The following is a 24,044-nucleotide window of genomic DNA, read 5'->3' on the forward strand; positions in this document are numbered from 1 at the left end:
TTCAGTCTGGCTGGCCTCATGCTACTGAGCGGAGCTTCTCCTGCCGGCTCCGGCCCGGGGCCGCGGTCGCAGGGGAGTGCGGGGGGCGGCCCGGCTGGATCGCGCCGGGGCGCCGGAGGTGCGGGAACCGGCCCAGGAGGGGGCGGCAGCGGCGGAGTGGCCAAGTGGCTCCGGGAACACCTGGGCTTCCGCGGGGGGGGCGGCGGCGGAGGTGGGGGCAAGCCGGCGCCCCCGGAGCCGGACTACCGCCCCCCCGCACCTTCCCCGGCCGCGCCCCCCGCACCTCCCCCGGACATCTTGGCCGCCTACCGACTGCAGAGGGAGCGCGACTTCGAAGACCCCTACTCCGGGGGGCCGTCCGGCTCCGCTGCTCTAGCCACCCCTGCCGTTCCCGGCCCCACGCCGCCCCCGCGCCACGGCTCGCCACCCCACCGCCTTATTCGGGTCGAGACCCCTGGCCCCCCAGCGCCTCCTCTCGAGGAACGGATCTCTGGACCACCCGCCAGCAGCGACAGGGTGAGTGCCACGCCGGTCGGGGGGTGGCAAGGAGGAGAGGTGGTCGGAGGTCTGGGGCTTTCGAGAGGGACAAAGGTGGCCTGACCGGGGCCGGGCCCCTTGGTGTCACGGTTCCTGGCGGACACGATCTTAGTCCCTGACCCCGGGGCTCGGAGTCTTCATCCACCTTTGTTCAGATTCTCGACCTTCTAATTTGGGACGTGCGCCCCAAACTCTGCCTCTTTCCCTTATTATAGCCCCTGAACTAGTGACCCTCCCCCTCCCAGCTCTGTTCTCCTCATCGCAGACCCCGGAGCCTAATCGGGGAGCCTTTTTTCTAACGGGATTTGAGCCCGCTTCTCCCCAGTTTATGGCCTTTCAATCTTCTGGGAGCAGCAGCTCACTGCCCTTTGCTCTCTGACCCCTCCCCCTCAGGGCAGAGCCAGCACAAAGCTCCACTCCTCCTCCTGTTAAAAAAGCCCAAGCATCCTTGGAGGTGCTGAAGCCCCAGGAAGGAGGTGAAGGCTGGGTTTCTCCCTGTGGACACGGCAAGAGCTGGCCTTTGCCTTACCCAGTGGGACTGGAGCCGGGTGGAGTGTTGTTCTCAGGAAGCCAGAACAGGCAGGATGCAGCTCTTCACCAAGGATGCTGACCACTGAGGTCCAGGCAGGCCCACTCCTGCTCCTTCCCTTATCCCCCCAGGTATGGGGATAGTCAGTGCTCAGAACCTGTTGCCCAGAAGGGGCTAAGCAACTGAGCCCACTCCTCCTCTCCTCTTGGTCTCCTGCTCCCCGCGTCCATTCTGAGGATGGCTAGAGCTTTTTGTGGATCTGCAGGCTTGGGGTAGAGAGGCGGGCTGGGCATTCACTGTTTCCAAGAACATCCACTGTGGCTCAAAGGCCCCTGGTAGAGAAGACACCCCCTGCCCAACCTCAGTGCGGCTTTATCCCTCCCTGACAGCTGAAAGTCATCCCCAGGTCCCTGTAGTCCTAAATTCTAGGACGATGACTCTGTGGGCTACCCTAGCTCTACTGTCCCTCTTCACTTACCCCTGGGAGCTCGCTCTGGGGCTTACTCCCCTCTCCTCAGCAGAGAACACAGTTTTCTTTGATTGGAGAGCAAAGTTGCTGTCTGAATCTGTTGGCTCCAGGGCTGAGGCTTTCAGCTGAGAGCGCGCCACTGTTCTGCCTGCTTCCTGGGTAAGAGAGATGTGTCAGGGTCAGAGCAGAAGCCTCAGGAATGTGAATTATTTTTCCCCTAGTTCCTGCCATGGGGCATGGCTACCCATCCTGGGCCAGGACTGTTCGCCTGCAGAAGGAGCCTATGGTTTCTTCACATGTCCTTAGGCTCCTCTTCCTAATTTTTCCTGATGGTGGTGGTGGCAGTGAGGCAGAGGGAGCATTAGGCTTTGTTCTTACTATTGATCAGTTAGTCTCCTCCTCCCTGACCACTGCCTGCTGGCATGTGGGCCTGGACTGTCCCTGGCCCTCCTCCTCTCTGTATCGTCTTGGAATGGCATAACAGGCTGCCCACCAAGCCGTGGGCTCCTCCAGAACAAGGACCTTATCCTCATATTGTGTCTCCCAAGTGCCTGACACAGTGTTTGGCATAAAGAGGGGTGGTGCATAAATATCAATAAGTCCTGAGTGGTGACTCTCCATTGCTAGGGTGACCTGAGGGTCAGAGACTCCCCTAACTAAAGTTTCCCTTGTACACTTTCCCACAGAGACCCCAAGGAAGGGGCTGTGCCCACACAACCATGCAGAAACCCACAGCCCCTTCTCACCAAGGGCATCCATGCCTCTCCCTGGGTCGTCTCTGTAATCTGTGGGCTGCTCAGACCTTGGGGGCTAAGAGGTATCGGACTCCTTTGTCAGCTGCAGGGACAGGAATGAAATCCAGCAGGATTTCCTGGAGCCACGCAATCTGTGGTTTATTGGGTGTGTGAGAAAGACCCAGTATGCCATCTGAGCTGGCCCAGGGGCAGGGATGCTGACCTGGGGCCTCCCACCATTCAGAGAGAGCAGCTCCACCTGTTCAGGAGCAGAGTTTGGATCTTCTTAGGAAGAGCCCAGACTAGGTACCTGAGCCCCTTAGCCTAAACCCAAGTGTCAGCACCTGCCTGCAGAGCTCACACAGGATTGCGCCTTCTGGATGGTGAGCCGGCCTGGCCCCCGAGGTCCTGCTGAGCTGGTGTTCCTGTCCTGTGTGGCTGCTTTCTCCTTAGTCTCAGTTCCCCCTCCACTTAGCCCTGCAGGTCCTCTTGCCTTGCTGCTTTTGGGTCTCTTCCTGAGGTGAGATGAGGCTGAGGACCAGGTTTCGCCTTGGGCTCGCTCACTTCTCTCCTTCTGCCTTCCAGCAGCTGGTGCTGGGTGGGTCGGAACCCTCTGAGAGGAGCTGGATCGTGAGGTTTGATGAAATGGGTGCAAATGCTTCTGTGATGAGCCAGAGAAATTGAAGGGGAATGAGCCCAGTGGATGTAGGGGCTGGAGATAATAGGCCTCAGACAGGACCCTGAGAGGCCTGGGGGCTCAGGACCATTAGCCATCTCCCCGTGCAGGGCTCTGGCTGCTGGCCCACCCTGAGACCCACGGCTGCAGTTGGCAGGGGTGCAAGGGTGGCCATCTGGGCAGGCCTGGCAGGGCAGGTGTGGGAGCAGCAGGAGCTGCGCCCTGCACCAGGCAGGCAGGGCCTCGCCATCTGGCTGCAGGAAGACTCCCTCTTGGTACTGGGCCCTGTCTGGCCATCAGGCTATGCTCTGGCAGAGGGGCTAGAGAGCTGTGCCTTCCCTTGCTTTGCTCCCTTTTCTCAGACCTTCAACAGGAAAAACCTGATCTAATTAGGAAAGGGGGATGGGGATGGGAGAGGGGCCCTGATTGGATGAAGCTTTGAGTTGCCTCTGACCATCTGCACAGTGTGTCCTTTGCCTCCATCATGCCAAGATACGTGTGTGAGAGAAAGAGACAGAGAATGAGAGAGTGAGAGAGCAAAACAGAGAGAGAGAGGTGATGTGAACAATAAGACAGTCAGGCACCCTGTATGAATTGAAACTAGGGTTCTTGTTCTTAGCTCACAGAGGGGCTTCTAGGGTTCATGAACCTCCAGAAATACTGTGCACATATTTGGGGGCATGAGCATTTTTCTGGGAAGAGGCTCACAGCTCTCAGATTCTCACTGGTGTTCACAGGGCCCGAAATCTTAAGAACTTTGAAGAATAGATACTGTACCTCATAGATGGTTTTCACATGGACTTGGATCCTCCGGGCCCAAGTTTGGAAACGAGTGAACAGATAGGCGGGAAGAAGAAAGTGAAGGATACATTCCGGGTGTCAGAAGATGAACAAGACATGCCTGCTCTGGGATTAGGAGGGCAGGTAGGGGCCCTCCCTGGCCAGTGTTCATTGAGTGTTTGAGTATCATTAAGTGACACTGGCCTAGGCGCTGAAAGAGACTCAGCACCCAGAAGACCGAGTCCTTGCCGTTTTTGAGTTTGTTTCCTTGTTTGCTTTAATTTTCTTTCATATGACTTGCGCAGAGTCTAGAGGTCTGATTCGTTTATCTCACACGTGTCCTTGTGTCCCCTGATGGAGGAAAGGAGGAGGGTTCCGGTCAAGGGATCTGAACTTTGTGGCCTGTGCTGTTGTTGGTGCCACTGCCGTTGTTGCTTCGAGGAGGGCTGAGGCCCGCAGGCCTGTCCGCTCTATCCACTGCTGCCTCCTCGTGCTGCAGCACTCCCTCCCTCTGGAAGACATCTGCGGCTTGTTGGCTTGGGCAGTGACTCAGTGACACCGCAGCCCTGGTGCTCCAACCCTTTGGGAGCCAGGAACAGCCGGGACCCTGTGACCCTGGATGGAGCAGCTGGCTGGGGCCCGGGACTTGGAGGGCTACCTGCAGCCTACTCCCGTTGCACTGGAGAACCAGTGTGATATGATATGAGAGTGGAGGTGGGGCCCAAACCCTGCATACAGTGAGCCTGTGGGGCTTCCAGAGCCTGGGGCTCGGCCATGTGGCTTCATAGCACCTCAAGGTGCTTCACTCTTTGGGAACTTGTTTTGTGTCGGTCACTGTGAGCTCTTGGAGGATCCAGGAATTTGTTCTTTGTATTTAATAATATAATCGTGGGCATTTACTGAGCCTCCACCTTGTATCTAGTACCATTTGAAGCAGCTGATGTGTATTAGACCAGTTGATCCTTACGACAACCCTATGAGGACAAGTCTGTTATTATTCCAGCATTACGAAAAGGGAGACGGAAGCACAGGAATGTTGAGTCACGCTTGCATGGTTTCACAGCTAGTTAGATAGCTGAGGTTCCCAGCTGGGCAGCCTGACTCCAGACTGGCTGCCAGCACCGTGTATGGGACCTTTGCACCTGCTGAGAGGACGCCTGCAGAGAGAGGAAGTATCCACTGAGCATTTGCTAATGAACCAGGGGAAGGAGGCTCTTAAGGAAGGAATGAGGATTGCATTCTGTGCTGAGTTCACCATTTCCTGAATGCTGAAGGCCAGCACTTGCCACCCAATCCCAAAGTGGCCTCAGACATACCTTATAAGGGTCTTAAAAGGTTTGGTAGCATCAATTGCATGTCTGTGATGAATGTTTTACAAGCATGGCATCGCTTTGTTATTACAAAAGGATAATAACAAATTTGTTTCACGTGAAGGAGTTTCCCTGGCAGATAAAATTGGGAAGGGCATTCTAGTAAGTGGGAACAGAAGGTGCAAAAAATTCAGTCTTGAGGAAGGTAAATATCAATAGTACACCATTTCCCAGACTGACAGACTTTCAGTGGAAAAGGGATTTCATGGTTAAATAGTTTGGAGAAATGCTGAATTAAACAAAATTAAGTTAGTCTTTTGGTTGCAGGACTTCTCAGAGCCTTTAACATGCTAAGGTGTATTTTAAATCTACAAGTAGAGGAGAGAAGATGCCACATTTCCCAGTTTTTCTGGAAAATCTGTGGCAAGGCACTGAGAGTCAGGAGACCTGGGTCTCTGTCTTTCTTGTCTCTGCTACTGCAAGCTGTGCACCCTGGACAAGCACCTGAACTCTGGGGTCTTAATGCCTGAATAAAAGATTATCATCCGGGCAAACACTTATTGAGCACTGACTTCTTGCCAGCCTCTGGGCCAAGGACTTTTTACATTCATTGTCCTCTACCCAGTCCTATGAGGTAGGTGCTAATACCATCCCCATTCTACAGATTAAAAAACCAGAGGCTTCCAGACATTAAACTAAATGTTTATAAATGTAATATATGTTATATATTATAACATATATTATAACTTATATATTAACTTATTATACTTAAATATAATAAGTTTATAATGTTTATAAACTAAAGAAATGGGGAAAAGGGACAGTGGTAGACTTCGGGTACCTTGCAGAGCCCAAATCCTGTGACATGTGTCTCCTTTGCTCCCCTGGCCTCAGAAGCCCCACGGGTGGGGTCAGAAACTCGTAGCAGGGCCCAGCTGCAGAGTGGAGGGTTCAACCAGATGGTGGGGCTGCCGGCTACCTCAGGAGAGGCCTGGGCAGGAAGGAAAGGCAAGGCCTGACAGCTGCTTTGGGAGGAGCACTGCCCAATTGAACAGGCGCAAGACCAGGGTCCTGGAGGCACCCTGCCACCCTCCTGCAGGAGTGGAGGGAGCCAGGGGGCCCTCTGGGCAGAGCTACTTACCTACTAGTTTGGAAATATTTCAGCATTTCAACAGCGTACCAGAGGATTTGCCTAAATATCAGCCCTGGCTTTAGGTGCCTTCCCTGCCAGTTCCGTCCTTCTGCCCTTGAGCCAAAGGCTTTGATCCCTATCAAATGTCGATTCTCCTGACAGGCTGCTCCTACAGCCCCTACTGGTCGGTCAGAGTTAGGATGAATGGGGATCTGAGAGTCTGTGTCACTCCAGAAGATGGAGTGTGGGTAGAAGGAGGCCTTTCGAGCATCCAGTAAATGTGCACTGAGCACCTACTGTGTGCCAGGCCCTGTGATGGATGCCGTATACAACAGTGAGCACGGCAGAGTCAAGCAGAGGGCCCATAAACAAAGTAAATCATGATAGAGCAAAGGTGTCAGAAGCCTACAGGAGCAGCTTCCACACACTGAGCAGTTTTGCCTCCTCACGTGACCTAGAAGCCACTGGGAAAGCAGGTCTGGTCTCTGACAGGTCCTCTAGGTCCAGGTCGGGTGCCCGTCCTGCCAGCCTTCCCAGCAGGCATCTCTGCTGCTGCTCCCGATGCCGGCCCCATGGGTGGCTTCTCTGGGCGCCCCAGCCCAGGGCGGAGGCCAGGGCCTCCTGGAGCAGGGTGTGGAGCCAGGAATGGAACAGAGGAGCCATTGAGCTGCCCACAGAGCTGCCACCTGGGTGCCCATGGGCCCCGAGCTGCCAGGAGGGGTCGCAGCCCCTGACACTGGCCCAGGACTCCAGTGGGAAGGGCGCTGCCTGCAGCTCTGACTGGGCTTGGTAAGGGAAGGCAAGGGGGGGCTCTGTGGAGTTGGGAGGGGGGCCTGGGGCTTGGGCCAGGTGCTTCTGCTTATTGAGCAGCTTCCAGGGACTCATACCCCCTGTCTGACTCCCCAGGCAGATTCATGCTTCCTCCTCTCCTGAATGAACAAGGAAAAGTGCTTCCTTTGTCCATTCTTCCTTCCTGTTTTATATGAACTGATTTAACAAATATTTACTGAGCACTTTTAGGTACTGGGAATTTAGCAGTAAACTCGGTTCCTGCCCTCAGGAAGTTCACAGTCTGCAGGAAGACAGATAATAAAACAAGTATGTACTACACAGTGTGTTGATAGCCCAGCACAGAGGCCCTAACCAGACCTGGAGGGAGAATGGAAGGCTTTCTATCGAAAAATAATCTGATCCAGGTAAAGGGAAAGCCTTTGAGATAAGAAAGAGATCATAGAGCTTTCAGGTAACAAAGTAACCTAGGGTGGGTAGAGAGAACCCAAAGAGCAAAGTGGAATCTTTAAATCCCTTTAACTTTGGACTTGTTCTTTTGGCACTGGAGAGCCATTGCAAGGTTTAAGGATAGCACATTTGTTGATTCAGTTACTGTTAAGTAGCTGCCACATATGAGTGTAAGGCTGGGTGCCAAGCTGAGTGGGTACCCAATGGGCTGGCTCCAGAGCCCCTTGGTCAGGTGGGTGGGACTGTGGGTGCCCCTTGGCCTGGGATGAAGCAGCTCGGGGTAGGAGTGGATTCCTTTTCTGCACTTCCTGAAGGAAGGAGGACTAGAAGAGGGGGGCTGTAAGGGGAAATAGGCAGTGATCTAGCAGAAACATTTTTCTAGTTCCCACTGTAAACCAGGTGCTTACTGGAGCTGGAGAGACAGAAGTGACAAAGAGCCCCAGGCCAGTGGATGCTCTGGTGGCGATGATGGGATGATCTGAGATGGTGGTCTTCTCAGAAGCAGACAGAGATTCGAGGGAGGTAAAGGAGCTGGGGGTCTTGACTGGAACAAGGTGAAACGAGTAGGAGCTGAAGAACTGATGGATGAGATGGTAGGAGCTGTTGGGACACGCTTGAGACCCCTAGAGGGGCCAGTGGGGGTTCAAGGGACATGCAGAAGGGGTCTCTGAGGTGGGAAGTTTTCTTTCTCCATTTCCGCCTTGCTAGGGGTCCCAGATCCTGTGACCCAGGACAGGCGGTCATCCCCACAACCTCCCTGCCCAACTGTCTCCCACAGTCCTGATCTGGACCAGAACCAAAGCCTAGACCGAGACTAGGGGAGAGGCAGGAGTGGCCCCTTCCCCATGCCGCAGGCCCCAGAGCTACCTCCTGTCAACGCCTGGCAACCCAGCGTGCAGTGCTCTCCCGCCCCAAGGTGCAGTTAGCGCCCGGTGGGCTGTGCTCTGTCTCTGCCTCAGCAGGTCCCCCCAAGCCTGTGCCCAGCTTGGAGAAAGGCTCTGTTGTCCTCAGCTGCGCCCTGCCCCGGGCACCTTAAGCTCCTCTGCAGGGTGTGCGGCTTGCAGCCTGGGATGGGGAGGGCCAAGACCAGGCCTTTTCCTGTCCCTGTTCTCCAAGAGCCTGGGGGATTTCAGCAGAGCCCAAACCCTGGCTTTCTCAGGGCTATCCTAAGGTGGTCTCTCTCCCAGGACAGCCAAGATGCCCAGTGGTAGCAGGTTGGCAACATGATTTTGCACAAAGGGCACAGGTTCCAATCCTGGTTTCTCCACTTATGTGGAATGGACTTGGGCATGTTGTTCCCTACCTGCCCTGAGCCTCCATTTCCTTAAAATGAGGATAATAATTCCCACATGACATTGTGAAGGATGTTGTGAGGATAAACCAGCGAACTGTGGCATAAAGTCAGTACCTTCCTTGATGGTCAGCAAATACTTATTTGTTTAGCATCTGGGAATGCAATGGTAGGCATGGACCAAGCTAATCCCCCAGTTGCCTACTGTTCCCTGCTTATTCTTTGAACTCCAGCACCTTTATAACCAGGTCTCTGAATTAATTCCCTCTGTTAGGCCACTTGGTATAGGCTCTGGTCCTGCCTGGACCCTGACTGAGGCAGGCCTTAAAGCCCAGAGCCTCATCCTGTCCATTTAGCCTAGGGAATGGGCCAGAGGCACAAAATTAACAGAAAAGAAAGATGTACCATTCTGTTGGCAGCGTAGTGGGGACCCCTGCAAAGGAAGAGCCAGAGCTTCTCCCCATCCAAGCTCCTGGGCAACCTGCCCAGGACTCTTGCTCCCATGGACAGAGCATCCTGGGGAGAAGCAGAGCTGTCTCTCAGACGTCTGAAGCTTGCTCCCCTCACTCTCTTCCCAAAGTTAGCAATTCTAGAAGACTATGCGGATCCGTTTGATGTTCAGGAGACTGATGAAGGCCCAATAGGAGCTTCAGGAGCCCCAGAGAAGGTCCCCGAAAATGACGGTTACATGGAGCCCTATGAGGCCCAAAAGATGATGGCCGGTGAGTGATGGAGTTAGGGGTGGGGGTGGGGTGGGGTGGTGGGTTGCTCCCTGAGGCCTGAGTATCTGCAGAACAGGCTCTGGGACCCACAAGTCTAAGGACTGATTCCTTGGCCCCTAGAAAATATGGAGAAAGCCTTTGCTGGGTCTTTGGGGAGGGTGGCCATTGCCTTCAAGATAGTCATTTTGGAGAAGAAGCTGGGACTTGTGGTGCCTGAGACGTGAGGTGCTAGAGAAGGCCATACAACCACAGGTCAGATAATAGAAGCATTTGGGATAGTCACGAATGACAAGCTAGTGGTGTGGGCTGGGGGTCATTGATCCCAAGAAGAGAATCACTAGCTTTAGGGAAGGTGATGGATCTGAAATGATGGGACGTCGAAGTGAACATCTATGGCAATTGGAAACACATGACTAGAAATGCAGATGCAATGCACATGAGATTGGGCAAGTAGTTCAAGGAGTGAGGGCAGGGAGAAGTGAATGAGACCTGGCCCTGGGGAACAGAGGTCAAGAAAGGATCCAGGGAAAGGGAACAATGTGGGTGATCAGAGAGGAGGACAGGGGTGAATCAGCGTAAGCCAAGGCCCCAGGGAAGGATGAGAGGAAGGTTTGTTCAGGGGCAAATAATCTTAGTGCTGGGCATACAGGAGAGCTAAAATGAGAGAGGCCAAGAGGGGTAGTGAAGGTCTTGAAGGCTCAAATGAGGCATTTGGACTTGCTTCAATAATGGGAGGGGAGCCATTATGGATTCTTGAGCAAGAAAGGAACAGGATGATGGCATTTTTAGAGGATTACTGAGGTTTTGGTGTACAGAACACACTAGAAAAACTGGGCATCAGAAAGATGAGTTAGGGGGCTTCCCTGGTGGCGCAGTGGTTAAGAATCCGCCTGCCAATTCAGGGGACACAGGTTCGAGCCCTGGTCTGGGAAGATCCCACATGCCGCGGAGCAACTAAGCCCGTGCACCACAACTACTGAGCCTGCGCTCTAGAGCCCGTGAGCCACAACTACTGAAGCCCACACACCTAGAGCCTGTGCTCTGCAACAACAGAAGCCACAACAATGAGAAGCCCACGCCCTGCAACGAAGAGTAGCCACCACTCACCGCAACTAGAGAAAGCCCACGTGCAGCAACAAAGACCCAACTCAGCCAATAAATTAATTAATTAATTAATTAGTTAGTTAAAAAATAAGAAAGATGAGTTAGTAGGCTATCGTGGAAATTGTTGAGGCTTTAAGGGACCAATAATTAACACCCCTTTCTTCCCCTCTGAGCTTGGAAATAACTGAGGAATAGGATTAAGGAAACAGATGCCAGCTTTATTACTGATAAAGTTGATTGGAGAATATTACTTAGCTCTGTCACCAGAATGACATAGCTAAGAATACTTCGCCACAGAATTAAACTTGCCTACTCAGGCTTGGGCAACCCAGGACAGCTATAGCTATAGGCCCCTGCACGGGGGCAGGAGGAGAAAGAACCAGAATGTTCTCTCTCTGCAAGTAGGCAGATCTGGGAAAGAAAGGAAGCTTCCTTTGGCCAATCAGATAAGCTGTTCTCCCTCCCTGGGAGAGGTGGGTGAGGGAGCAGAGAACAGTAGGGAGTGTTATTCCATGGAGCCCCTGAAACATGAGCCTGTAGATTGGAGGTTCACCCTAGCAGTAATCTAGACGTGGAGAGTTGAGGGGGAGAGTCATCAGGTATTGGCACTGAACACATGGGATTCAGAGAATGAAGGAGGGCCAGGACCAAGGAGAGCAGTGTAGTAGACAGAAATGGAGAAAGTGAGAGGGCAGCTACTGTACTTAGATCAGAAGGGTGTAGACCCCCAGGAGGTCAATGAGTGCCGTGGAATTGTATGTGAAAATTCGCACATTTTTCTGGGGAGTAGCTCCATAGCTTTTATCAGATTTTCACTGGGTCATTGATCCCCAAAAGAGGATCACAGAACAGACTAGAAGAATTTTTGGGGAAAGCAGTGAGTTTGAAACATCAAAGTGAAACGTTTTTATGGCAGTTGGAAACATATAGATGCAAAGAGTGCCATGCGACTGGAGAGTGAGGGCAGGGAGAAATGAATAAGATTTGGCCCTGGCAGACAGAGACCAAGAGAGGACCCAGGGAAAGAGACCAAACGGGGGTGATGGGAGAGGAGGACAGTCCTTGAAAATGACTTGTCCAAAGGGGATTTTCAAGGAGGGGGTGGTCAGCAGTACCTGAGCAACAAAGAAGGATTTTCTGATTGCGAAATGACGTAACTTGGGACACAAGGAAATAAATGGATCTGAGTAGCAAGGAGATGGACCCTGCCTCAGTTTCCTAAATGTGTAAGCCTCAGCTCCCCAGCCCTTGTTGGCCATCGCAGGATCTTTTTTCTGTCTTTTCACTCTGGTGCTTCTCTGCCCCTGCTTCTGTTGGGTCCCATGCTTTTGGAACCCTAGAGGTGTTCTGAGGGCGAGGGACCCCAGATGTGTGGCCACTGGGCTCCCCCCAGAGCCAGCAGCGTCTCCTCTGAAGGCTTGTAGCTGGGGAGCGCTGCCGGGGGCACTGAGCCAGGCAGCCAGGACTGCTCACACCTCCTCTCCTGCCTTGCCCTGGCAGAGATCCGGGGCTCCAAGGAGACAGCAGCTCAGCCCCTGCCTCTGTATGACACGCCCTATGAGCCAGAGGAGGAGGAGGGGGCCACCCCGGAAGGTGAGGGGGCCCCCTGGCCCCGGGAGTCCCGCCTGCCAGAGGATGATGAGAGGCCCCCTGAGGAGTATGACCAGCCCTGGGAGTGGAAGAAGGAGCGGATTTCCAAAGCCTTTGCAGGTGAGTCCTGGGTGGAGAGGGCAGGTCTGCTGGGGCCTCTGAGCAGCTTTCCAGGCTCAGGGGAATGGGAGGAGTGGACTTGGGGTGGGGGTGGGCAGGAGCTGGGCTCAAGGGAAGTGCAGTTGAGTTGCACCATGGAGAGTGGTGAGTTGGGCGGTGTGGACACAGAACTGTGTGCAGGGTCGGGGATGACTCCCTGCATCACCACCTCTCAGAGGCCAAGAGGCTTGGGCCACTTCCATCTTTTGGGAGGCGGCGTATACTTAAAAATAAAGAAATTCCAAACAAAATGATAAAACTTGTGGCATATGTTAAATACTTACACGTAACAAAGGAAAGCATTTAACACTCCAGACGGTGAAAACCCACTGTGTGTATAGCCTAGCCCCAAGGGTATTTCTCAGGAGCAGGAACCAGTGGGGAGAGGGAGAAATCATCAGGTTTCTCCTGTACCAAGCACCCCAGTGTCCATCCCAGGCCCGGAGTCCAACATAGAGAGGGCCTGAGTGGGTGATACAAGAGCGTGGTACAAGAGCCTTGTTCAGTGAGAACATAAAGAACTTCGGTGCCGTTAGACCTCATTCCTACTCCCATGTCCTCCTCAGCCCTCCTTGGGCAAGGAGCTCATCCTGGAGCTGGACCCGGCTCTCCGCTCTGTCCTCCCCACCCCGGCAGCCAGACTGGGGAACCACAGGTTCCTAATTTGTTTCCTGTAAAGCGTGCACCCTTGAGGATGGGCCGTTTATCTCCAGAAGTCTCCTTGGAGAATCAATACTATTTGAATTGCTTAATGGGAAAATCTATGCTCCTCATTCGGAAACCTCATTAGCAGTCCTGCAGCCGCCAGTGGCATGGCTCTCCTAATTGTCAAGGCTCAGGATTGAGGGTGTGGCGGGTAAATTTCAATAAAACATCTGCTCCTGCTTCTGAGTTTTCCTGACAGCCTGAGGCTGGGCTGTCTCAGTCTCGCTGCCCATGAGTTCCCAGGCTGCAGGCGAAAGGAGGAAGGGAGGCAAGGTGGGGCATGCCAGGATGCTGTGTGGGTGTCCAGGTATGGTGCTGGGGAGTATGGGCAGCTCCTGGTCCTGCTTTTCCTCCCTGCCTGGGCCCTTTGGGCCCTGGAGGCTTGTGAGAGGTCAAATAAAGGGGACCTGTGGGGCTGGCAGAGCAAGACCCTGTGTCCGGCTGTTTGCTCCTGGAGACTCCCACCCACCATGGTGCGGTCAGTGTGGCTTCACCCAGTCCTCTTGAGAGTCCTGTTCTTCCCTCAGAAGCCGCCCCTGCCTCTGCTCTGACCCTCCTCCTTTCTAGGCTGTCCTGTGTCCTGGCTCTGGGTTTTGGTGTCTCAATCTCTGCCTCTCTCTGTCTCTGTCTCTGTCCCTGTCTGCCTCTCTTCTCCCTGTTGCTACTGGCTCCAGTTGACATTAAGGTCATCAAAGACCTACCTTGGCCTCCACCGGTGGGACAGCTGGACAGCAGCCCCTCCCTTCCCGACGGGGACAGGGACATCTCCGGTCCAGCCTCACCCCTCCCTGAGTCCGGCCTGGAGGATGGCAGCGGTGGGTCCTTTGGGGGCTTCTGGCCAGGGTGATGTGTCCTCTCAGCCCTCAGGCCCTGTGGATTGGGTTGGAGGAGCAGAGAGGTGGGGCAGAGTCCAGAGAACCCAGGAGGAATCCCTCTTGCCCTGGAGGAAGATGGAAGGGACAAAGTACAGGTTCCTCCCTCCCCTAAAGGTGTGGGGAAGGTATCTCCTGAGGGAGGCCCCTTCCAAATATCTTTCCCCCCATGCCATAAAAATCCATTATTTTAAGTTCAGTCTTTTGGGCAGAGCTCTGCCCGACCAGATCCTTCAGCAGTGCAAATAACGCCTGAGGCAGGGGCGATGCTAGCACAGGAAGTATCTAACTCCTTAAAGGAAAGATTTGATCTTTGTATCTGGTGACTGGAAAGACAACGAGGGACTTGAAAGTGCTACACGGAGAGAAAAAGAGCCCAAATGGGGCGAAAGAAGACACTGAACACTTCATCTACTTGCAGTTTTACCCAGAATGGGCAGCCAGGGATGTGCTTGCATCTGCGCATACGCACACAGGCATGAGCACCTGTTTGTACATTGGTGCGTGGGTGTGAGTGGGTATTTTGTAAATCCAGGCTGAAGGAGGGTCTCTGTCATCTGTGCATGTATGCTTGTGCCCGTTTGGCCCACTGGCTTCAGCCCTCCCTGGGCAGGCTCAGCAGTCATGCCTGTCCCAGTCTGGGAGGCCAGAGCTGCCTCTGCTGGGCTTCTGTGGGTGGGGGAGGGGAGCCTGTGGGCCGCGACCTTGGGGGCGGTGGAGGGGCGGGCTGGCTGGTGGCTTTGGGCAGGATTAGCCTGTCAGGATGGCACCGAGGGGAGTCAGATAATTGTTCTCAGATCAATAAGTCATTTCTACAGAACGGCTTGGCAGGGTGATTTGGAGAACGGTAATGAACTCTGAGGAGGAGAAAGGAACAATATTATCAGCACTGAAGCCACCCTGAGGGGGATGGAATAAGGGAAGGCAGTCAGCTCCTCCAGAGGGAGGAGCTTAAGTGGTTTCTCGTGTTGCTAGTCTCCCCTCTCCTGCCACGGTGTGGGGACTGGGAGGCCCTGTGGCACAGGAGAGCTGAGCCCCGCCCCTGCCCCCGCCCAGGGATGGACCTAGGATACTGTCCCTAGAGCTGGTCAGGCTCGTGAGCACGCCCCACCCTTCCAGAACATTCCTTTGCCCCCTTTTGGCTGGAAATGGGGATGGGGCACTGGATAGTCTATAGGGCTCTATCTCTAGGGTCCTCAGAGTCTATGACTGGTATGTCCCCCACAGCCCAGTTTGAAGGATCTGAGAAGAGCTGCCTGTCACCTGGCCGGGAGGAGAAGGGGCGGCTCCCTCCCCGACTCTCTGCAGGGAACCCCAAGTCAGCCAAGTCCCTAAGCGTGGAGCCCAGCAGCCCCCTGGGGGAGTGGACAGACCCAGCACTGCCTCTGGAAAACCAGGTGTGAGTGTCTGTGTCCAGCTGGGGACTCTCCCCTCCCTTCCCCTCCTGGCACCGGCTTGCCTGCAGGGGACACCCAGAATGGGTGGGCCTGGACAGCGAGGGACCCAGCAGAGATGCCCCCCTTCCTCTCTCTCGTCCTCAGCTGGTACCACGGGGCCATCAGTCGAACAGATGCCGAGAACCTGCTCCGGCTGTGCAAAGAGGCCAGCTACCTGGTGCGCAACAGTGAGACCAGCAAGAACGACTTCTCCCTGTCCCTCAAGTGAGTGGGGCCTGCTGGCTGGTGGCTTTAGGCAGACTGAGCCTGTCAGGATGACTCCAAGGGGAATCGGTGGGAGTATAACCAGCAGGACAAGAGGAGTCTCCAGTATCTCTCCCACGCCCAGCCAGGCTGGGGAGAACTTCATCCCCTGTGAACATGTGCCGACTCTGTGCCAAGCCCTGGGCATCTGGAGAGGTCTGAGGCTCAGCCCCTGCTCCCAAGGAGTGCAGAGTCCATTGGGGGAAGCAGTGAAGCTATAGAGTCCAGCTTAGAAGGGTTCTGTCACTTTCTAGCTCTGTGGCCTGGGGCCCCCTTAACCTCTCTGGGCCTCAGTTTCCTTATCAAATGGGGGAATAATCATATCTGACTTATAGGGAAGGATTAAATGAAATAAGCACTTAGCATAGTGCTAAGTGCTTAATGAATTATCACTATCATCATTATTAATGGAAGCCCAAAATGTTCGACAAGTACAGACGAGGAGATAGGAACTTTGCCTGTGGGACTCAACAGGGTGAGATGGAGGCTGGGTGCTGGGAGGAGGATGGAGCAGTGGACACAAAGCTGTTCTTTTTCACTCTGCAGAAAAGGGCAGAAGGTCTGGGTGCTAGTGGCTGACAACTGAGCTTTAAAGGGTCCTGGAAGAGGCAGGGGAGGCAGGGCTCCTCCTCCTCCTCCTTAGCCTTCCACTCTGGACACAGATATACAGAGACCAGCATCAGCCTCCCAGGTTCTACTGGCAGGATGGCTAGTCCTCTCCTTGGTACCTAGGAGTTCTGCCTAGTAGAATCTGCACCCCACAGAGCAGCCTGTCAGAGTGCCGTGTCCATTCACATCCCCCATCATTACTGGGGCATCTGTACCACTTCCTACCACATTTTCTAGGGGGCATTAGAGTACAGGTATACCCCCACTTCAGACCTATCCAATATATGGAAATTTGGGAGTATTAAACAGATACACTGGAGGATAATTATTCAACTTCACTAAAAGATAATGGAAAAAATACCAGACTATAGTCAGATAACCTGAATTTCATTCTTGGTTTTAATAAAACTAGCTGTGTGACCTTAGGCAAATCACTTAACCTCTCTGGACCTCGGTTTCTACCTTTGCAAAATATGTCAATGGATACCTCTTAGGTTTCTTCCACCTCTTATGCTGGGGGAGTCTGCAAATTATAACATCAAAGGAGCATTTAGGAAAAATTCATTTGTCAAAAATTTGATCTACATAACTTCAGAATGTGTATTGCTTTAAAAAATTATAGTTAAGATTCATAGAGCATCTACTATGTGCCAAGCAGCATACATACCATCTCCAAACCAGCTACTGTCCTGCAAGATCAATCTCTTTTTTATAGAAAGAAAATCAATTCAAAGAGGTATGTGACTTGCTCAAGGCCACCAGCTAATAAAGTGCCCAGAGCAGGATCTGAACCCAGCTCAGGCCGACTCCAAGAACCACACTGTTCCATTACACAGTTCCACCCCCCATCAAGTCTGGTATGGTCCAAGGCAAGAGGAGACATCGGGGTCTGGCTCCGAGCAGAGCAGAGCCTGGGCCCTGCCTTATCCTGAGGAGTGAAACGGGGAGGCCGGCCTGGACACTGCTCCAGCCCAAGCTGATCAGGCCCTGCCAGCATCTGTCTGCCAGAGCCTCGTTTACATATAAATGGCTTCTCTGAAATACAATTATGGTTTCTCTTCTCTCTGTAATGGAAGGGCTTTCACTGGTAATTAAACAGCTTCCTCCAAAAGCCATGCCAGCCCTAGCCCTGTGGCCCAGCTAGTACCACCTCAGTTCCCTGAGGGGCAGGCAAGGGCTCTGCTGTGTCTTAATGGACCCTTGGGACTTCATCCCAGGAGGTCAGTTATCCAGGTGTGGAGGCTGAGCGCTCAGCTGCCAACTCAGTTCTCTGGCCACTTGTTGCCCTTCTTGGCCAGATCTGTCCCTGAAGGAGAAGATACAATGTACAGTTTTCAGGAGAGGGGATTCTGTCAAGTGGACTGTGGGGAGGGGGCTGTCCCCAAACTGAGAGCACAGGGCCTACCCTGATGCCCATAGCCTTGGGCCTGGGTTTTGGCATAGGGCAGACAGGGGAGGGCGACCACTCACTGCCTCCCCTCTCTGCTGCCCCAGGGGCTGTACGTGTTCCTCAGGCCCTTTGCTCTTTTCCCCAGGGCCTGTGTGGTCACTGTCAACTTCAGCCGTTATCTCAGCCCTGCAGATGAAGGATGGTTCCACACCCTGACACACACACCCAGGCTTTAGGGAACTGTACCCTGGGGGTGGGGGGAGGGAAGGATGGTGTTAAGGGCCTGTTTTTTTTCCCTCCCATCCCTTTCCTCTTTAGTCTCCCCACTCTGTGTACTTTCTCACTTGTGGCCCTAGTGAAATGGGATCAGTCAGAGCCCTCTTTGTACACAGACAGGAGAAGCAAGTGAGGGGGTTTGCCAGCCTCACCTCTCAAGGGTGGCAAACCTCACGAGGAGGCAGCCCCCTCCCCAGTCCTGCCTCCCACACCAGCTTCTAAGCCTGGCCCTTGTCCCCAGGTAGGCTCTGACCAGCAGAAACAAGTACTCGGGCTTCAGGGCTCTCCCAAGCATGGTTTCCCCGTTGCCTCTTTGGAGTTTCAGACCTGGGGCCTGGCCGACCAGGCCTGTGGTAGTTTGAACAGACGTTCTTGCTGGGAGCTGGCCAGAGCTCTGAGCAGCAGGGTCCTTGTCTTGTGGGCAGGGCTGGGCACTGATGCTGATTTCCTGGATTGTGGTGGGGAGATGGGAGAGGCAGTGGAGCATGTCCTCTCTGAGGGAGGGGATGGAGCTGCAGCCTCACAGATGATGTCATCCCAGGCAGAAGAGCTGGATAGATGAGCTGGGGGATTGGCCCAAGGCCCAGTTAGCAGGAGGGTGAAGGGATGTCCCCAGGACAAGGCAGCTGAGTATTCCCAGATTTGGGGGTGATGTCCAGCTCACTCCCTCCCCTAGTCTCTGCAAGAGACCCCCAACCAAGATTCGCTTGGTTGTCGCACGTGCCCACCCACTGTCCTGCCAAGGGTGTCTGTGTGTTCACGAGGCACCAGGAGCCCCCCACACACAGATGTCCTCCCCCACAGCTCAAGGAGGGGGAGGGTAAGTTGGCCCTGGTCGCAAAGGCTGGGGGGGTGCATTGGCTGACGCAGGAGCGACTGGATCCCAGGGTTGGGGGGTGGCGCTGATAGCTTGTTTCCACCTGCACACACCCTGTACACTCACCACCCACACATTCTTGGCACACCCAGTGCCCTCACCACAAAGCCAGTACCTACTGCTGCCTACTTACAAAATCCCCTACATCCCCTCCCTGCTTCCTGGACTGACCTCCACCTTCCCTAGTTGCCTCCGCTCTCAGCTGGCTTGGAACAACCATGTTTGCAGCGGGTGGTGGGGTGGTAACCACGGCCGGAGAGGGCCCCACTCACCAGGGTCTCCCCTCCTCTTCCCAGGAGCAGTCAGGGCTTCATGCACATGAAGCTGTCCCGGACCAAGGAACACAAGTATGTGCTGGGCCAGAACAGCCCGCCCTTCAGCAGCGTCCCTGAAATCGTGCACCACTACGCCAGCCGCAAGCTGCCCATTAAGGGGGCCGAGCACATGTCCCTGCTCTACCCCGTGGCCATCCGGACTCTGTAGGTGTGAGGCCCGGGCACTGTGACAGATGTGGACCCAGCCCTGTGCTCATCCCCTGGCTGAGGGCTGTGGCCCTTCCTGGGCCACATGATCTCTCAAACCTTTCTTGCCTTCTCCCTGGAATCGAGTGAAAGCTGGAGATTCCTTAATTTATTCTAAAGGGAAGGACTACTGGAGCCTTGGATTAAGAGGTGGTCTGGAGCTGAGGATAGAGGACTCCCTGGGGAGAAAGGATAGCCCCTGGAGGAAGGGATTTCAGAATCGCTTATCTCCTGAGGAGTTTAAGATAGCTCCAGCCCCTTTCTTCCCCTAGGGCAGAGGTGGCCCAGGGGTGGAGGGATGGATTGGGAATGGAGCTGGACGCGGGCCCTCGGGGCGCTCTAACCATCTCTCCGCCTCCACCCGCAAACCACCGGTGGGCTCCGCCCGGAGCTTCGGGAAGACAGACCCCTGGGATGGAGACGGCATTGGGGGTGGGGAAGGAGGGGAAGGGCTCGGCCGGAGGGAACTTGTGCAGGCCCGGGGCCGCCCCGGCTCCGGGCCAGAGGCAATAAATAAACCCAGTCCTGCCAGGCACAGCCGCTTCCGCGCCTCCAGCGCCGCCGCTCCCTCCCGCGCCCCCCCCCACCCCGCCGGCTGAAGGGGGAGGGAGTTGAGCTAGCACAGATTCTGTTTATAAATCAGCTCTGGAGCGGACACAGGCGGCTGTGAAAAGCACTTTCGAAGCATCAAGTTCCTTCCTTTGACGAGATGTCAAAACATCCCCCCTCGTCCCCTCCCCGGCTGGGGGCACCAGAGCCGGCCTGCCAGGCGGCGCCCCCTCCCCGCCGCCCCGACGAGCGCGGCTCCCCGAGAGCGCATCTAATTTCCTGCCAACAGCCATTTGTCTGGGAGGAGGGGAGCCACGGAGAGACAAAGAGGCAGCGCGCCAGGCGGGAGGGAGCGGGGCGCCCCTGCCACGCGGAAGCCGCGCGCCGGCGGAGGCGGGAAAGCTGGCGCGGCCGACTGCGTTTCCTTTCCAGAGGAAGCGGGGTCCTGCCGCGCCTCCCGCGGCCCCGGGCCTATGGGTCCGGCCCCGAGACCTGCAGCCGGCCAGCCCGGGCCCGGATCTCCCTCGTGGCTGTGGCGCCTGGCGGGGCCGTCCGCGCGCGCCCCCTGCTGGCCGCGCCTCTACCCGAGGGGCCACACCGCCTGTGGCCCTGGCGGCCCCCCAGCCAGCGCCCGCAGCTGGAACCCGCCGAGGCCTGGGGCCCAGTCCCTGGGGAATACTGGGCCGCCAGGCGGAGCTGCTGTCAAACCACTCCAGGCCCGCCCTCCCGCTCCCACGGGCAAGCTGAACAGAAGCTCCCGATGAGCGGCTGAACTAACACCCTCGGGATGGCTGCCCTAGGAGGGCAGCCTGAGAGCCTCCTCCAGAACCGAAATCTGCAACTCCCAAGCGTGGTGTGAAGCAGGGGAATTTGGATTTTCTAATCCGGTGGCTAGTTTCTCGAAATCGAGGATATGTGATCTGACGAATGCAAGAATTCTGTGGGGACAGTGGAAAGGATCACTTGAAATTGAGTCCTGCTTCAAACATTCCATCATAGAGGTTGCCCTATCCTTAAGTAGACTTGGAGGGCATTCAGTTATTTTGCAGATGAGAAAACAGAGGCCTGAAGAGGTTAGGTGATGTGCTCATCAGTCTCCTTACTGTCATCTCACTACATAGAAGACTCATATAGGCACAGGTGCTCCACCCTCCCATGGCTCAGAGGACCGGGAGTGACTGAGGTCCTGGAGCAAGCCAGTGAACTCTGGCTCCCTGTAGACTCCTGCTGTGTCTTGCTACACTGCTCCCTTCTTTGTGCCCAGCCCACCGTCACCAGAAACCCTCACACCTCCCTCTGCCCCTCCTGACCAGGCCTCAGGAGCCCCACACTAGCTGCCCTGAGAGACCCTCTGTCAGGAAAGGTGCCCCTGAGCAGGAGAAGGGGTCTCTAGCTGGGGCGCTTGGCCTTGGAGGGGTTCCCTTAGTCAGTGGGTACAGGCAAGCTCCGAGAGAACGTGTGGCCCAGCCTCGGTGAGCTGGCTGCGTGAGTGGCTTCCCCTGCTAGTACCTACCCCATCCTGCAGCAGAATAAAGAAACCCTAAGGGCAGGAAAGTGGCTTATTTATAAAAGAGGCTATTAGAGCAGGAAGAGAAGAGCTGAGGAGCACTGAGGCATGCTGGGGCAGGTTTTGACTACAGCACACGTTTAAAAAGTTGGGAGAAAAGATCAGTTGTGCTGTTAGAGTGGGGTGCTGAGGTGGTTCCTGTAAATTGCTCTCTGTGGGTCTACCCTCTACCCTCTCTAAGGCATTTGCCAGCCCTTTTGACAGTGGGGAGCTCAGAGGAGAGGAGATTTGGGGGAAGGGGTTTTAGGATGCCAGCATCTGTGCTCCCACTTCATCCTTAGGCTCACAGCCCCCTACACACACACACACACACACACACAATTTGTCTCCTCCAGTCTTTTGATTTTTTTTCTTACTTTGGAAGAAGAGGTGTCACTTTGCCCCAAAGCAGTAATAGCTCTCCTACCTCCCAACCTCTAGTCCCCACACAGTGCCTTGCATTTCTCCAGGCTGAGACCTTCCGGGCCTGGGAGTCCCTGAACCCGCATGACGTGACTGACCATGGCCACCTGGACCAAGGTTGGGAGGCGCAAATGGGGAGACGGCTGAGGGAGTCAGAAACAGGAAAGCTAGAGGTGAGGTATGGGGCCAAACCTCTGCTCAGCTGGGCAGTGGGCAGAGGCCCTGGGCAGGAGGCCTACAAGTTCTCATGATGGTGGGAGAAATGAATCCCCTCCTGCCTGTTGATGAGCTGACAGGCCTTTTCCACATTCTTGGTCATGCCAGGGGGGTCACAGCTAAACACCCCGATCTTCTGGACCTGTTGGAGGAAGAAGTGAAGGCTAGCTCAGTGTTCAGAGGGAGGGCTAGCTCCATGTTCATGTTAAAGACCAGCAAGAGTCCTTGGTGAGGACCATTCCATGTTCCTGATGAAGGTTTGCTTCGTACCATGCATGGTGAGGGCTGCCTCAATGTTTATAAAACTAACTCAATTTTGGTAGACTTGCTCTCTGTGCATCCAGCCTTTACCGTCTTCCAACGCATTTGCTAGCTTCAGGTGCAAGATCAGTGTTTCCAGTAGGGGCCAGGCTAATCAATGTCCAAGTTGAGGACAGTTTAGTGTCTCATTGAGGGCTAGCCCAGTTTCTTTGAGAGCGTGGCTAGCATAGTGTTCATGGTGAAGGTTAGCTTGGTGTCCAGGGTGAGGGCTGGACAGTATTAGTGGTAAGGATAACTCTGAGTTCATGGTGAGGACCAGCCCAACCACCGAGCCTTTCCTTCTGGACAGGGCATCACGGCTTCAGAGGTGGCGAGTCCTTGCTGCCTGCTTCCTCCCTTTGCCCCTCAGGGTGACCCACACCTCTCCCCTTCCATTCCGTTACCCCACCCATCTCCCTGGAGATGGATTCTCCTTCCCTTATGGAGCAGGTTTGGGAGCTTTGCTCAGACCCCAAACAATAAAGGTGAAGAAAACCTGAATATGGGGTGGGAACTGACCTGTGGGTGGACCTCCTGCAGAGAGCTGAAGAAGGGCTCGAAGGGGGGTCGGCCAAGGTCGCTGATGGAGCACAAGCCTGTGAACAGACTCCGGTTCAGCACCTTCTGGAAGTGCCGCTCACAGATGTACTGGGGGAGGGAGTAGAGGAGGAAGGTCACAGCCTGGCAGGGCCAGGGTCAGCTCCTAGTCCAGATGGTGGTCCACCCACCTGCCTTGGCCATCCTTACCCTGTCAACCCACATACCCACTGAGCTGCCCTGCCTGGCCGGCCCTGACGTACTAGCATGGTGGTCCTGAGGTCAAACTTCTCAGCCAGCTGGGTGATGCAGATGTGCACGGACACCAGGTCCTGGTGGTCATTCTCCTCCACCTCCCGGATGATGTCAGCCAGCCACTCAAACTGCCGCTGGGTCCGTGTCACCTAGACAAAGTAGATCTGGGGACAGGGCTGGAGCTTGGGACCCAGCTCATCTCAGGCTCCCTACACCCCAGGAATCATCACACCAATAGAACCCTTCTGGTCTCTAGCAGCTTGTGCCTCTCCCCAGATAGCCTGGGCAGGTGGAATGTATGGGACCACAGGGCCGTGCTCTGAGGCAAGAGATGAAGTTGCCCCAGGGCACAGAGCAGTGGAAGTGAGCAATAGCCTAGGGCCATGACAAAGGACCCTGTCAAGTGAGCTGAAGGTCTGTTGGGGTGGGAAGCAGCTTTCTCTTGCGGAGCCTGACCTTCCACTCCCTCCAGTGGGCCCTGCTCAGGCTGCTAGGCTCCCAACCTACAGGCTGCCCAGAGGGAGAGGGTCCCGCTAAGGGGTATGTCACAGAACAGCCTCTGGGAAGACCCAGCTGGCTGCCTGGAGTGGATGGGCATGGGCTCAAAGAGAGACCAGGGGAATGGAAGCTGCCCGGGGGGACCCACCTCCAGCTTCTGATGGGGAGAAACGGGGCTGTGTGAGTTAAGAGGCAGAGACAGAGCTGGCACGGACAGAGGGGCAGGGGAGCTGTCTGTCACCCTCTGAGTGCTGACAGCATACAGGCTGGGCCTCTGCCCGCTGCATTCCTGTGGCCCTGACTCACCTGCCAGGCCCGGAGAGACAAGCAGGGGCCTGCCACCAGGGCCAGGGTGAGGCGAAGGGGCCTGGTGTGGAGGGGCCTCAGGGCCTGGGCTGTGTTTCTAGAGCCATCCAGGCCCGCCAGCCCTGCCTTGCTGCCTCCCCTCCTCTTCCTCTTGAGAGCAGAGCCAGTTTCACTTGTGCCCCACCCCAAGTG

At 55.2% G+C, this 24,044-nt stretch overlaps 2 protein-coding genes across 8 annotated transcripts in view; one reads left to right on the forward strand and one right to left on the reverse strand.

Annotated features, from left to right (window-relative positions):
• On the forward strand, positions 1 to 19,678 carry SHF (Src homology 2 domain containing F). Of its 7 annotated transcripts, none has more exons than XM_007169720.2 (7): positions 1 to 516; positions 9,278 to 9,419; positions 12,024 to 12,233; positions 13,652 to 13,792; positions 15,077 to 15,248; positions 15,391 to 15,510; positions 18,998 to 19,678. In XM_007169720.2, exons 1-7 carry the CDS (start codon positions 19 to 21, stop codon positions 19,182 to 19,184), a joined length of 1,470 nt encoding a protein of 489 aa, XP_007169782.2. In that variant the 5' UTR covers positions 1 to 18; the 3' UTR covers positions 19,185 to 19,678. The 7 variants fall into 7 exon arrangements, with proteins under 7 accessions (XP_007169782.2, XP_057399965.1, XP_057399966.1 ...); XM_057543982.1 differs by lacking the exon at positions 18,998 to 19,678 and adding an exon at positions 16,995 to 17,219; XM_057543983.1 differs by lacking the exon at positions 13,652 to 13,792.
• A 1,275-nt stretch (positions 19,679 to 20,953) lies between these two features.
• DUOX1 (dual oxidase 1) overlaps positions 20,954 to 24,044 on the reverse strand; it is a 40,561-nt gene continuing 37,470 nt past the window's right edge. Inside the window, 3 exon segments of the mRNA XM_057542683.1 lie at positions 20,954 to 22,098; positions 22,776 to 22,904; positions 23,057 to 23,212. Of these exon segments, the coding sequence (XP_057398666.1) occupies positions 21,976 to 22,098; positions 22,776 to 22,904; positions 23,057 to 23,212 (408 nt within the window). The 3' untranslated portion in view covers positions 20,954 to 21,975.

The sequence above is a fragment of the Balaenoptera acutorostrata genome, chromosome 3, assembly GCF_949987535.1.
Source record: "Balaenoptera acutorostrata chromosome 3, mBalAcu1.1, whole genome shotgun sequence".
NCBI lineage: Eukaryota > Metazoa > Chordata > Mammalia > Artiodactyla > Balaenopteridae > Balaenoptera > Balaenoptera acutorostrata.